Source organism: Poromitra crassiceps, assembly GCF_964638095.1.
Source record: "Poromitra crassiceps genome assembly, chromosome: 13".
NCBI classification, from domain to species: domain Eukaryota; kingdom Metazoa; phylum Chordata; class Actinopteri; order Beryciformes; family Melamphaidae; genus Poromitra; species Poromitra crassiceps.
This window is the reverse complement of record NC_139644.1, coordinates 43,719,504-43,733,011: the sequence shown is the minus strand read 5'-3', so window position 1 is coordinate 43,733,011 and position 13,508 is coordinate 43,719,504. Positions and strand designations below refer to the sequence as shown.

The 13,508-nt window shown below is 44.3% G+C and overlaps 1 protein-coding gene and 1 long non-coding RNA gene across 2 annotated transcripts in view; both read right to left on the bottom strand.

Moving 5' to 3' along the window:
* LOC310788576 (adhesion G-protein coupled receptor G7-like) overlaps positions 1 to 6,575 on the bottom strand; it is a gene marked incomplete at its 5' end in the record, with an annotated part of 105,731 nt that extends 99,156 nt beyond the window's left edge. Inside the window, 5 exons of the mRNA XM_083650108.1 lie at positions 2,397 to 2,690; positions 4,631 to 4,918; positions 5,138 to 5,434; positions 5,915 to 6,095; positions 6,570 to 6,575. Of these exons, the coding sequence (XP_083506234.1) occupies positions 2,397 to 2,690; positions 4,631 to 4,918; positions 5,138 to 5,434; positions 5,915 to 6,095; positions 6,570 to 6,575 (1,066 nt within the window). The remainder of the gene's footprint in view (positions 1 to 2,396; positions 2,691 to 4,630; positions 4,919 to 5,137; positions 5,435 to 5,914; positions 6,096 to 6,569) is intronic.
* Positions 6,576 to 7,108: 533 nt separating this feature from the next.
* LOC310788179 lies at positions 7,109 to 12,820 on the bottom strand. The gene is made up of 3 exons (XR_014553294.1): positions 12,724 to 12,820; positions 7,485 to 7,517; positions 7,109 to 7,381 (listed from the first exon to the last, which is right to left on the bottom strand). It is a non-coding gene; the product is annotated as an uncharacterized lncRNA (long non-coding RNA).
* Positions 12,821 to 13,508: the final 688 nt, after the last annotated feature.

Below are 13,508 nucleotides of genomic sequence, written 5' to 3'. Positions count from 1 at the left end.
ATGTATTTATCCTGGTTGCTGCTCCACCCTCTGTTGATCTGAGGAGAGCCGAAACTGGCTCCATGCTTCCTCCGAGACATGGGCAGTTAGCCAGCCGCTTCTTTTCACCTGACAGGGGAAGCTTCACCGGTAGGACATGGCACGTGGGAGGATCACGCTATTCCAAAGACTTCCCCTCCCTCCGAACAGGCGCCCCGAACGACCAGAGGAGGCACCACTTCAGCGACCATGATATTGCATGTTTTGGTGAGGGGTTGCTATATGAGGGAAGCCCCCAGGGGGCACGGGGAGAACATGCAAACTCCACACAGAAAGGCCCTTTTGACGACCCCACCCGGGCGGTGGGCACTCGAGGACATGTGGACGGGCACGGACTCCTTCAGTGCTCACAGCGTCACTGGTGGGAATCAAACCCAGGACCTTCTAGCTGTGAGGCGACAGCTCTACCACTGAGCCACCGTTCCCCCCAACTTTTACTTTTTTTATACTTTTAAAGTTAATTGATTCCCCCGCTGCCTCCACACTCCTCATATTTTAACCTGTGATTTTAATGCAGCATTCAGATATTTGGACTTTGTATCATCATTCAGATATTAACTATACAGTAAAATACAGCAACACTTAAACCATGTTTATGAATCGGGAAGCAATTAATGTGCATACGGTTTTTTTCTCTCTCTCTTTAAACCAATGAGTGAACGCTCCCCCTTCCTCCATTCTCCATCCATCAGGGTCAGGTGTGTGGTGACTGTGTGAAACGCACACAATTAGTTTGGCCGGTGTAAACATTTTAAAACCGGTTTGATATTGTGCCCAACACTGAACCACTATACCGAATTAAAGGACACACATTTTACCACTAGGTGTCGCTCAGCAGCTGCTGCCGAGTGGATCAAGGAGGCTACAGAAACACTAAATAAAGCACGCCATGAGTTTTTCCCTGCAGTGTTTTATGGTAGGCCAGGTGTTCTCAAACTGTTCAGACCAAGTACCAAAGTACCAAACCAAATTTCACAGGGACCACTTCCACTGCAGAAGTGTGAAAAACATGTTTTCCCTACATTTTGCTGATTTTACCATGCAGTTGCATCAGAAAGGCTAAATAACAACATGTCTACTGGTTCACACACACACACACACACACACACACACACACACACACACACACACACACACACACACACACACACACACACACACACCTGCCAACATTAGGCTGTGAAAAGAGGACCTCTTTCATCCCCCCCCCCCTCCTCGCCAAAACTTTGCTTAAATATGGGATGTTATTTAGCCACCTTCCTGACTAAAATGACATGGTTGACATGGTGCCAATCAATGCTGTGGGTCTCCATAGTTGCATATGATACCAGAAACTTCCCCCTGGCTTTGAAACTGAGCCCACTACAGCCTCTGAAAGTACATTTTCAAAATCATTATTTGCCGAATATCGCGAGACAAAAATGAGGCCAGCTGCATCTCTCTGCGTCCAGCCATTCCTAAGCTGTGGTGATTTCTAGGAGCTGGATTCAGGAGAGTCTCACAGTAGCCAGCCATGCTGATGTAAGACGTTGGGTCTGACCACATGAGACTAGATTTGGGACGACTCGAGCCGAAGGTTTTGCAGAAAATCCTGCGGATGTGACGCTTCAGCCCGTAAATAAATAAACCAGCGAAGGAGATACACAGGGTAATGTTAGCTAATGCAGTCCACGAATGTCAGTAAATGACCTGCAACATCTGTCCACTAAAAAGTCCACCTAAGCAGAAAAACAAGTGTTATCTCCTGAAGCCTGTCTGGCCAAACAGCAGCACTGTGACTGATGTCAGGGGGAACTAAGGTCGGCATGTGTTTTCGGTTTATGGAAGGACCGTTTATGTTAGCATTAGCTTTTTGTATTAGCTTGTTATCTTAGCTGCTGTTTACCATGAAACTTACTGCAGAAGACGTGATACCTTTGTGTTGTTACCAGAATAAATGGCTGGTTAGAGCAAACTGTGATGTACAAAATTACTTTGACAAATACATTGACTTGTGATATTGTGGATTTGGCTGACTATTAGATCATGTTAGCTTGTTTGCGATAATGTGGCTAATATAGCTAATCGATTTACCACCCAGAAGCTCCGCCAATTCATCAAATAACTTTTCCGTCTTGTGTGTGTGGATGATGTAAAAGTCGCAAATAGCCTAACGTTACTATCGTTATGCTTCTGTAACATTGTTTTGTTATAGTAAGAGTAGTAAGTTATCTACCTGATTGATATTCCATTGGTTTAGACATGCATTGTCTGCACTGCATTAAATCCCGCCCCAACATCCTGTTTCAACAGGAAATGTATCAATTCCAGGAAATAAATATGTTTTTTTCATGGGCGTTTCAGTTCTGCCCACTTACGTTTGATGATGACAGCCATCAGCTCTGTTGCAGTAGAATTGAACTTCCGTTGAGATACGTTGGCTTCATACACACAGCTGTAGTTGCCCTGGTGTTCATACTCTGCTACAGGGAAGTCAAAGGAGGCTGAGTGGTCGACTCCTGGCTTGTTGTCAATGCTGTTGATGGAGCCAGAGAAGATGAGATAGAAGACGCCTCCAGCAAACTGGGTGGGAATGGAGCAGGTGATAACAAAGCTGTGACCCCTGGTGACCTCAGGAACCGGAGGAGACATCAGGGAGATGCTGGGCTTCACTGAGGAAAATCAAAATTGAACCCAACAGTTAATACAGTAAAGACAAGATACACTTCCTGGATTTGGATCTTAGCACAGATGAGTTTGGTTTTCAGCACACGTCTACGTTCAGATAACCAACAGATAAGAACACTATCTCTATGAAAAAAAGTCCATCCATCCACTAAATTAAAACCTACCGGGTCAACCCCACCCACATATTTATGAAAAATTGTGATTTAAGATGATTTGTAGAATATACTGTTTTGACTTGTGGTTTTCAGCTTTCACAATTCGTAAACCAATTGTATGTTGTCCAAACTAAGTCTTATTATGAAGTATTTTAACAATAAAGTAAATATAAATCTCGTAAATATAAGATAAGTTTGTGATCAAAACATCTGTAATAATTTACTCGTCAGTCCACAATAACATGCTTGGTATCCCTGGAAAGTAATTCCGATGTAAGTAATTTCAATGACCATAAATGCACCACGATTAGAACGATACAGAGCTGCCAAGTTTCACCAAAAGTTAAGGAGTGAGACTTCGGGGGAAGGGACCCTTTGAAGCAAGATTTAGGGAGGAATTATAGCCCCATCTCATTTTTAATTAGGAATACACTGTTGTGAGGTTGGTCTTAACCATTCATATTTGCTAATTTTCTTATGATTTCCTTATGATTATCATACTGATTTAACCATATTACCCAGCCCTACTTTTGCAAGCCCCCCTGAACAAAAATGCCCCAACCGCCCCTGGAGGTCCGTCTACAAAGTTATAATAAACAAAGAACAACATAATTGGTAGAATATGTCAGTAAGAAGATATATTCAGATAGAATGATTTACAACAACACACCCATTGTGCCAGGATTTCAATTTCGGGGCCAAAGTAAGTTTAGATGCCTTTAATTAGGCTTAAGTTAATAGCCTATGTTTGCCCTCTTTTGAGGTTTAATACTGGAACAGTTTATTGTGGCACACGCAGGTATATTTGCTCAAATCGTGCAACAGGCTATCTATCATGTTGGTTGTTTTCTGTCATCTGGTTCAATGCACCAAAACGGTGGTCTTAACTGCAAAATAATGATCAATAAACAAGACTGCAAGTTTTCTAGACACAGTCTGAGCTTCAATTAATTTGATTAACTTAACTCTTCATACTAATATCTAGTCTGTTTATAACATGGTCATGCTGAGCAGAATGAGATCAAAGAAACCATGGCATTACCACGCATAGTAGCCTACTGCGCTTTGCTCCATTTACCAGACTTTCACAACAAAATGCATAATGAAAGTCAATATTCCAGGACATCGTCCTTCCAGTCCATAATATAGCGACATTCCAATTATAATGCCTACTCATTCATTTCCTCTCAGTAGCCTATGAAGCACCTGCAAGCCGCCTGCAGCGTGCCTCCCTGCACCACGGACAGCTCTGTTCTATTCTTGCACGTGACGCATATTTCCTTATGTGAGGAACCCAAATATAACAGCGACTACGGTGATTGTTACCCACTGAAGAAGAGCCAGGTGGCGTTCATGGGATGAAATGTAAGTTTGGATATGAAGAGGAGAGGAGAGCAGGAGGGGTGATGTGTGGCGCCCGCCTGCATGAACGCATGATGATAGATCAAGAGAAAGGGATTCTGGCGTGTGAAATAGCAAGTGTGGCGTGTGAGTGTGTGAAGTTAAATTGCGTGACTCTCACGCTCAAAGGGTGAGACTTGGCAGCTCTGCCGATACAACATCGGCTATTTCCATGGAAACGTAGCAGTCAAACTTCACATTTACAGTCAGACTGACATAAATCTATGTATTTGCCAAAATATTTCACCTTGAGTCAGAATACATTACGTTTCTACTATAACTTTGAGTCCCTGTGTACGGATATAGGTCACATTTAAAAAGCAGCTGTAAATGGTGTTTAACTTTAACTTTAACTTCTGCCCGCTTACATTGAATGAAGACAGCCATCTGTTTTGTCGCAGTAGAGTTGAATTTCACTCCAGAGACTTCCACTTCATACACACAGCTGTAGGTGCACTGGTGTTCATACTCTGCTATAGGGAAGACAAAGGAGGCTGAGTGGTTGACTGCTGGCTTCTTGTAAATGCTGTTGGACCCAGAGAAGGTCAGATAGAAGATGCCTTTGGGATACAGGGGGGAAATGGAGCAGGTGATGTTGAAGCTGTGACCTCTGGTGACCTCTGTACCCTCAGGACCCGAGATGCTGGGCTGCTCCACTGCGGAAAAGAGACAAAATCAAACACAAAAGTGAAAACAGTAAAGACAAGATACACTTCCTAGATTTTGATCTCAGCACAGATGAGGGTGGTTTTCTGCACACTTGGTTTAGACTTGCTTAGACCTTTTTCATTGCATTAACTTCTGCCCCAACACCCTGTTTCAAAATGCATCAAATCCATTTTGTTTCATGGGATCTTTAACTTTTCCCCACTTACGTTTAATGATGACAGCAATCAGCTCTGTTGCAGTAGATTTGAATTTGCGTCCAGAGACTTCCACTTCATACACACAGCTGTAGTTGCCCTGGTGTTTATACTCTGCTACAGGGAAGACAAAGGAGGCTGAGTGGCCGACTGCTGGCTTCTCGTAAATACTGTTGGAGCCAGAGATGGTGAGATGGAAGATGCCTCTGGGAAACTGGGGGGATGGGATTGAACAGGTGATGATGAAGCTGTGACCACTGGTGACCTCTGAACCCTGAGGACCCGAGATCCTGGGCTGCTGCAGCTTCACTGTGTGAAAGAGATTACATCAAATACAAAAATGAATATGATCAAGAGAAGATACATTTACTGGATTTTGATCTTAGGACAGATGAGGATGGTTTCCTGCACAATTCTATGCTCAGACACCAACAGATGAGAACACTATGCGGAAAAAAAAAGTTAAAATTTAAAAGAAAATGAGCCAAATGAGTTGGAGGTTCAATTATTAAATAAGATACAAAGTAGCAAGGCTGATTGGTAAACCAACCCACATATTTCTGTATATATATATATATATATATATATATATATATATATATATATATATATATATATATATAGAATCACCCACTCAACACAAAGTACAAAGTTGGTTTGTACCTGATTGAAATGTGAACAGATTTGAGAATAGTAATTGTCCTACTAACTCTGATTCTGGCTGGTGAAGTCGTGGTCATTCTTTTTAAACATTACGTCTGTCAAGGTGAAGTAAAACACATTGCCTACCAATTGTGATGTGGACTGTGTTGCTGTTAGAGCTGGTGATGCTCTGGGCCGAGTAGCGACAGGTGTAACTCCCCTGGTGAGAGGAGGCTACATTGGACAGAGTTAATGTCCCGCTGGTCTGCAGAGATCCAATGGTCTGACTGCCTCTGGAAGATCCGTCCTTGTAAAAGCTGATCTGGTGCTGAGAGCAGAGTGGGGGGGGGAGTGGGGGGGGAGGTGAGCAGGTGAGGATGAGCTTCTCTCCTGGTGAAAGTGCTCTGTGGTTTGCAGACAGACGAGGAGGAGGGAGTGATCCTGCAGGGGGAAATCACAATGTACCATTGTGTGTGAAATTACTTGCACTTCAGATGATGACATGTGGAGCTGTCAGAATTGCAAGGTGAAACGTTTAAAAATCCCTTTACATGTATGATTACAAGGAATGCAAAAGTGGAATAACTTAACATTACTGTAGGCTATCTTGCACAAGCAGCAGTAGCAGGATGATCAATAGTTTTAATTAACGATACAAGAGACAAAGGAGAGAAAGGCAGAAAAAGGGTTGACATTTATTTGAGATAAGTGATCAAGAATGCTCCTCGTGGGCGTTTGGGTACAGGTAACAACACTCGGCCTACGACCGCCGAGACCTGGGTTCAATTCCCGGCAGCAGTACATCCATCTTGGGCAGACGTTCTTCCTGCAGACACAATTGGCCGTGTCTGCGGGTGGGAAGCCGGTGGGGTATTTGCGTTTTTCACATCCCACCCAATTCACCCCATTTGCGTCTAAAAGGCAGGAAGTGCAAGCAATATATTAAGGCACTGGCACACCTAAATGGATTGGAAGTTGAAAACCCTCATTAATGTGTTGCTTACACCTGTGTTACTTCCTGCCTTTTAGGCACAAAATGAGTGAATTGGGTGGGATAGTGAAGAAGGATGAATGAGTCCTGGTCGATGCACTAACGCCTCCTCTGATCGGTCGGGGCGCCTGTTCCGGGGGCAGGGGAACTGGGGTCTGCACATGTATTGGAGGAAGCATGTGCTAGTCTACAACTCTCCCCAGATCGGCAGAGGGGTGGAGCAACGACCGGGACAGCAATTGGCCAAATGCAATTGGGGAGTCAATGGTAAGGGGTGGGGGGGGGGGGTGTTAAAAAAAGCTTCTCACCTGAACACCTGACACCAGCGTCCTTGGCGTGTTTACAGTTGTGGGTTCCATTGTTGCGAGGGCAGTCACTTAGAAAGCATTCATTTCCTGAACAGTTCACATCATCAAGTGAGATCGGGTCGTTTCCTTGACCAAAGTGGGCCTGTCTAGGGGCGCTCTCTGCCGTCCCACAGCCCAGCTGCCTGCAAACCACCTTTGCATCCTTCAGGTCCCATATGTCATCACAGACCGTTCCCCAGATGCCGGAGAAATTGATTTCAACTCTTCCAGAGCACCAAGTAGAACCACCAACTAGTCTGATCATCTGACCACCATCTGTCAGGCACAGAAGACATACCGTATTTTCTCTAGAATCTAAATATAAAACCACAAGATTATTGTTCTCCTTCTTATGCTAAACTGATGGCAATGTACTGACCTGCATGTGAAGGTATAGTCAGGAGAAAAGAGACTAGAGGAGAGAAAAGCACAGAGATACAATATTACATGTCAGACATGAGAAGTGTGCTCAACTCACCAGAGTTGTAAAAATATTAAACAGTCATTATTTAAATGCATCATGCATCCCATGACCTAGCCTTTCTGTGGAAATGTCAATTATCAGTTATTGACATGGGGTTTCTGCTTCATCAGATGTCCATCATGATGAGAAACATGACAGATGGCAAACATAATACATACAAGTATTTGTATGTAGCCTACTGTATATGCAATGTCTTGTTTTGTGTGTTGCTCCCAGATGGTCGGTGTTGGATGAATTTTGGTGATTTTCATCTTTAAACGTCAAGTGTTCTTATGGGGATTTAGGAAATTCTATGACCCTTGGGTTTATGAAAACTCACTAAACCTGTAAAATGCATGGTGGATAAGCTGAAACCAAGACAGTTTCTCAGTTCCTTAAAGGTTGACAGTTTGGAGAAGGTGTCAGTCTGTCTAATAAATTGTTCGTTTTTCATACTTCCCTTTTACAATAAGGGGGAAAAATGCACATTCAGACTTACTGTAGCTGTAATTTTTGTGACATAAGATTTGTTTGTTTGTTTGTTTGCTATGCTATATCATATAAAGCCAAAAAAGTAGACTGTAGCTACATAAGAGCATTCAATATACTTAACCCATTTAATTGAATTGGAATTGTCCCAGCCATGCACATTTTGTTTACCAGTCAGGCATATTTTGTTACCCCACTTGTGTGTGTCTGTCTAACAATGGCCAGTGGGAGGTGGGGGAGGGGGTTACTATGATGACAAATGTGAAAATGGACAAGACTGTGAAACTCAATTGCTCTAAAAATGACCTACTTCCACCAATAAAATGTGATTAAAAGAAAGTCAAAATGAATATGGGGGTTAATGATCCAGCAATGCAGTTTTTAGATTTTTGTGGAAATCAAACCCACGTAATCACAGAAGGTCACTTAGCAGTTAACTTATCACTGGACATCAAACACAAACTTGAGCAGTAACTCCAAAAAGGTTGAAAGTAAGAGTGGATAAGCATCATGCCATCAGCTGAGCATGTTCTCCAGCACCTAGAAACAGAATCCCTCTCCCTTATAAGGCAATTATCCAGCAAACAGCAGACACTGCACTCCACACATCCACACAACAGCATCAATACAACACAGTTCAAACAGCAGACACTGCACTCCACACATCCACACAACAGCATCAATACAACACAGTTCAAACACCAGACACTGCACTCCACACATCCACACAACAGCATCAATACAACACAGTTCAAACAGCAGACACTGCACTCCACACATCCACACAACAGCATCAATACAACACAGTTTAGAAACAAGTGACACCCATGTAGTTCAAAGAAAACACCATAAATTGTAAAAATTCTGAGACTTTTCAATGAAAGGTGAACGGGCACTGCAAAACAAGCAGGCGCATGACCAGCAGACGCATGGCAGACGAGTCCACCCAATGGAGAACACAATGCAAACGCCACCCAAAGGTAAACAAGCAACACATTAAATGACGTACAGGTTGCTTGCACGCACACAGCCTTGAAAAACAAACCTCAGCAATTGGCTCAACAATATTGCTCGATTTACTGACTCTGTAACATTTAACAGCATCTTCAGGAAGACTTCTTGCTTTCGCTTTGGCGCAGTTTACTTTGACTGCCAGTCTCCGCGGCGTGCGGCAGAGTATAGACCAAATCACTGTGACGTCCAAATTTACTTCCGGGTACCACTTGGGGAAGGCGGCAGGTTTAAATGTGCGTGTTGTCAAATAAATGCTGTCAAACCCTCTCGTTGTTTTCGGCCGACTACTTTCATTTTAAATGGTTAAACGGTTGGTAAACATGCTTGTCCGACGTATCTAGCCTTTCTTCTGTGTTTGTTTTATGTAGTGTTAGCTAGCTAATAATGTTTGTTTGTCTGTCAAACTCGCTGTTTTTTTGCAGACTCGTAACCTCGCGTCACCAGGCTCTTCTCGGCAAGAGCAGACTCGTTAACGTTACAGACAGAGCTACCGACGCCACGTTAATTTAATTTAGCGTCAAGTCTACTCTGGTCTGGTCCAACAGGTAAATTAGCTAGTCTGGTCTCCACTAACGTTAGTGAAAGTGTTGTTATGAATGATATTAAACAACAACACAACACGGACGAACCACTTTTGTCTTCTTTGTCTGTTTTTGTCTTCAACACGTCAGTTTGTGCCGTTCACCGCCATTATAATGTGTGGACCCCGGAAGTAAATGTAAACATCCCGCTGATTTGGTCTATAGACTGGTTCCTATCTGCGAGTAAATCAGCTTGTAGTACACTTGCCGTGACCGTGGCATCACCGTGGCGTGCAGGCGTGCAAAGACAACTTGCTCTAAGTTGAGAAAGGGCAATGGCGTGCAGCTGTCACTGTGCACAAACCCAAATCCACCCAAATCCTCTGAGAAAGTATTTTAATGCAGTTGAGAAAGCCGGCGGGCAAGAACAACTCCAAACAACTCCTCGGTTTGTTTGCCGTGCAGCAGAGTCATCGTCCACGCACAAACACTCCTCAGATTGGTTCCTAGTAAATTGGCTTGTAAATCCGTGACAGGATCGGCACGACAATGCCTCCTAACAGGCTGTCATCAGATGCCGGCCAAAACGTTTTTCAGTTATAAGGCTCTAAAGATTTTCCTGAATGATGTATCAATGCATTTCCAGCAAATATTGAAATAATATAAAGTGTCTCAATGAAATATGTGCAGTGCCACATGACATGTTTAGTGTAAATTGTCACATGACCACAGCTTACTTCCTGCTTACACCAGGCAAAGAGCTTGGCTCCATCAAAGCTCCCAAACAAAAGGTTATTAAAGTATGTTAACATAAAGATAGGACAACATTTTTTGGCCGACATAATCTTGAAGGATTCTAGTGTTGATATATGCATTTGCAATTACTCAACTTTGTTCAGTGTGGTCATAGAATGAGTAAACATGTTGATGGCAACAATAGTGACCGGTGGGATAACACAGTGCCTCTAGGTATACACATACTTATACACATACATTAGGGATGGGTAATGATTTTCAAATGTACGTCAGCCATGCCAACAATGGTTTCTCACAGGAGAACAAGGTTCAGACCTTCATCAATGCAATGTGACTCTACCGCCAGGCTCATGGGCACTACAGCACCTGGGACATGACATGTGGCATACCATCTCAGATACTGTCTAACCTGGTGATGGAGGACCTCCTGCACAAATTGAGGGAGCTCATCCCACTTGACTCAAAGGCAAGAAGCACGAGAGGCAGAGGAACGTAATGCTGATCAGTGATACGGTGTACAAGCGGTTGCAGCACCAGGGCAATGCAACCCAGTACATGGCTGTGGTGCAGCAGTGTGAGGCGGGACATCCCATGCTGCAGGCCTCCATATGAACAGACATGGACCAGATCATCACCACCAAGGAGCATGTCACCAACAAGATGTGAGCGGTGGTCCACCCCAAGGCAGAGAAGCTGCTGAAGGTGAGCATCCAGCCCTACATCAGCTCCACCCTGAATGCCATGATGGAGCCGATCAGCCAGGGCTTCTCCGAGATCTACAATGCTTTATTCAGGGAGCTGGTGGACATGAGCAAGAACATCCTCAACAAAGGCAACAACATTCTCATGTGGTGAGCCACATGGAGAAGATCAGTATGTTGGCCTTCCACCTGGTGAAGATGCAGAGCTGCTACGAGAAGGTGGAGCAGCTGAGCCTGAAAGCTCTGCAACAGGGTTTGATGACTGGAGTCTCAGGGTACAGAGGGCTCTGTAAGACCATCCAGCACTGCCAGAACCGAGTCATCAAGAAATGTGACTATGACAGCAACACGGTGAGGAAGCATTTCTTCCACGAGGCTTTCCTCTCCTATAGATCTTCATCCCATACATGCTGAGCAGTTGAGCCTGCACCTCACAGCTGCCACGTTTCCAGGAGCTGATCTTTGAAGACTTCTCCCATTTCCTCCTGGAGGAGAACATTTTCAAAGAGGTGGTGCTTTTCCATCATGGTCATCATGATGACTGTGAAGGAGGCGGCGGTCCAGTGGAGACAACCTGTACCGGGACAGCATCATCTTCACCAGCAGCGACTGCAACCTCCACCTTCTCGGCAAAAACCCGTCCATCGACTGGGCCAGGCAGTACGGAGCCCAGCAGGAGGTGGACATAGTCGAGGAGGTGGCAAGAATGAGGAGTCCTAGAGGAGGAGGATGAAGTAGGTGGTGTCCATGATCCAGGTTTAGGACTCTCAAGTTCTTCCTGGTGAGTCATGGAGGATGGGGAGGAGGAAGGAGAGAATGAGAACGGCCAAGCAAGCGCACGAGCCAAGCCAGAGTGAGAACAGAACCAGCAGTCCCAAAACATCAGTCCCATCAGTGGGTGAATGTACTATAAGAAGCACACTAGAGGAACTAGATGATGCCCTGCAGGGAGAGGAAAGCCAGCAGCGGAGGAGGAACTCCCACCCACCAACCAGGAGGCACCGGCAGCTATACAGAGGTATTGCCACCGCCGCCACAGAAACAGAGCAGGGGCCCGTCTGGACTTTCCCCCACTGCTGCATGATGACAGCTGCTTCCAGTCCCCCACTGGTGAGGAGGTGGTGGGGGAAGAGGGGGAGGGGTGGTACCCTCCAGTATCGAGGCTCTGCCCACTAGCACATAGGCTCCACCCTCTACTACAGGGGCCCCACCCTCCAAGACAGCCCCCCCCTCCCCCCAAATGTGTTAATAGGTGGGCTGGGATAAGAATTTGTATGACTGCATGGGAGGAATATGTCAATTCAGTATACAGATTAGATGCACTGTGTTATCCCACCGGTCACAATTGTTGCTGACCATAAAACTCACCTTTTCACCTACTTTTCCATGACAATTTCAAAAAATGATGATTGATTATTTCAAAGGGTTACTAATGACACATTATTTGTATATTTTCAAATGTCTGGGAAAAATTCGGGATTAAATACCCCCTAGTTATTATGTTTTACCTTAATACACAAACAGTTGATGATAGTTTTACTTTGCACGACAGTGTGATATTATACTTCTAAAATAAGTCAAGTGTACACAGTGTGACTGTTGCAGTGAAATCACATAAAGTCATACAGACTGCAGTGCATTGAAGCTTTAGAAGAAGCAGCACAGTTTACTCACCAAAGACCATTAGATGTAGAGAATCCAGCATCCTGGTGGGTGGAGGGAGCATCCAGGGTCAGCGGGGGCTCATGGAGCCAGAGCTGCTCAACAGAAGAACCAACCTTGTTCTCAGCTTGCATCAGAAGTGACAGCAGCTCTTACAGACACATGTATATATACATCACAGGAAATGAGGAATTTGTAGCACTTCACAACTCAACCTCAGTGTTTTCACATGAAGTATTTTAAAGTGTTTTCACAGTAGGTGTTTTTAAAGGCACAGGGCCACTAGTTGCTGCTCTCAGCCGGGTAAATACTGAAAACAAAAGTGGATGATCATGAACTCACTTATATCCATTTAGCTCAAACTGTACAAGCCACTGAAAGCTTCCGTGGTGCAGATAAAAGCAATAGACCGATTTCCAAATGAATCTATGTAAACTGAGCTACTGGAGAAATCCCATTACTCTGAACCATGTAAACCATGTAATCTGATTGTTGCCTTAAACTGATACCCCAGTGATTGAGGTGTTGGTGTGCATATAAACCCAATGAAGTAGGCCCACTACGCATGCGCACACTTAGCTTTACGCAGTTCACATCATTGCATCCAGTAATTTCTAATGTCACTGATCTCAACAGCAACAGCCTAATGGGACGTCTGGTCTCTCTGCCTTAAAATGGAGCTTCATCAACACTCCTGTTTAGTGTTGGAGCATCATAATATGATCTCATGGTTCAGTGGTTCAGTGAGGAAACACATTGATACTGTGCAGATTTATGTGAAACAGACACTTTGAAGA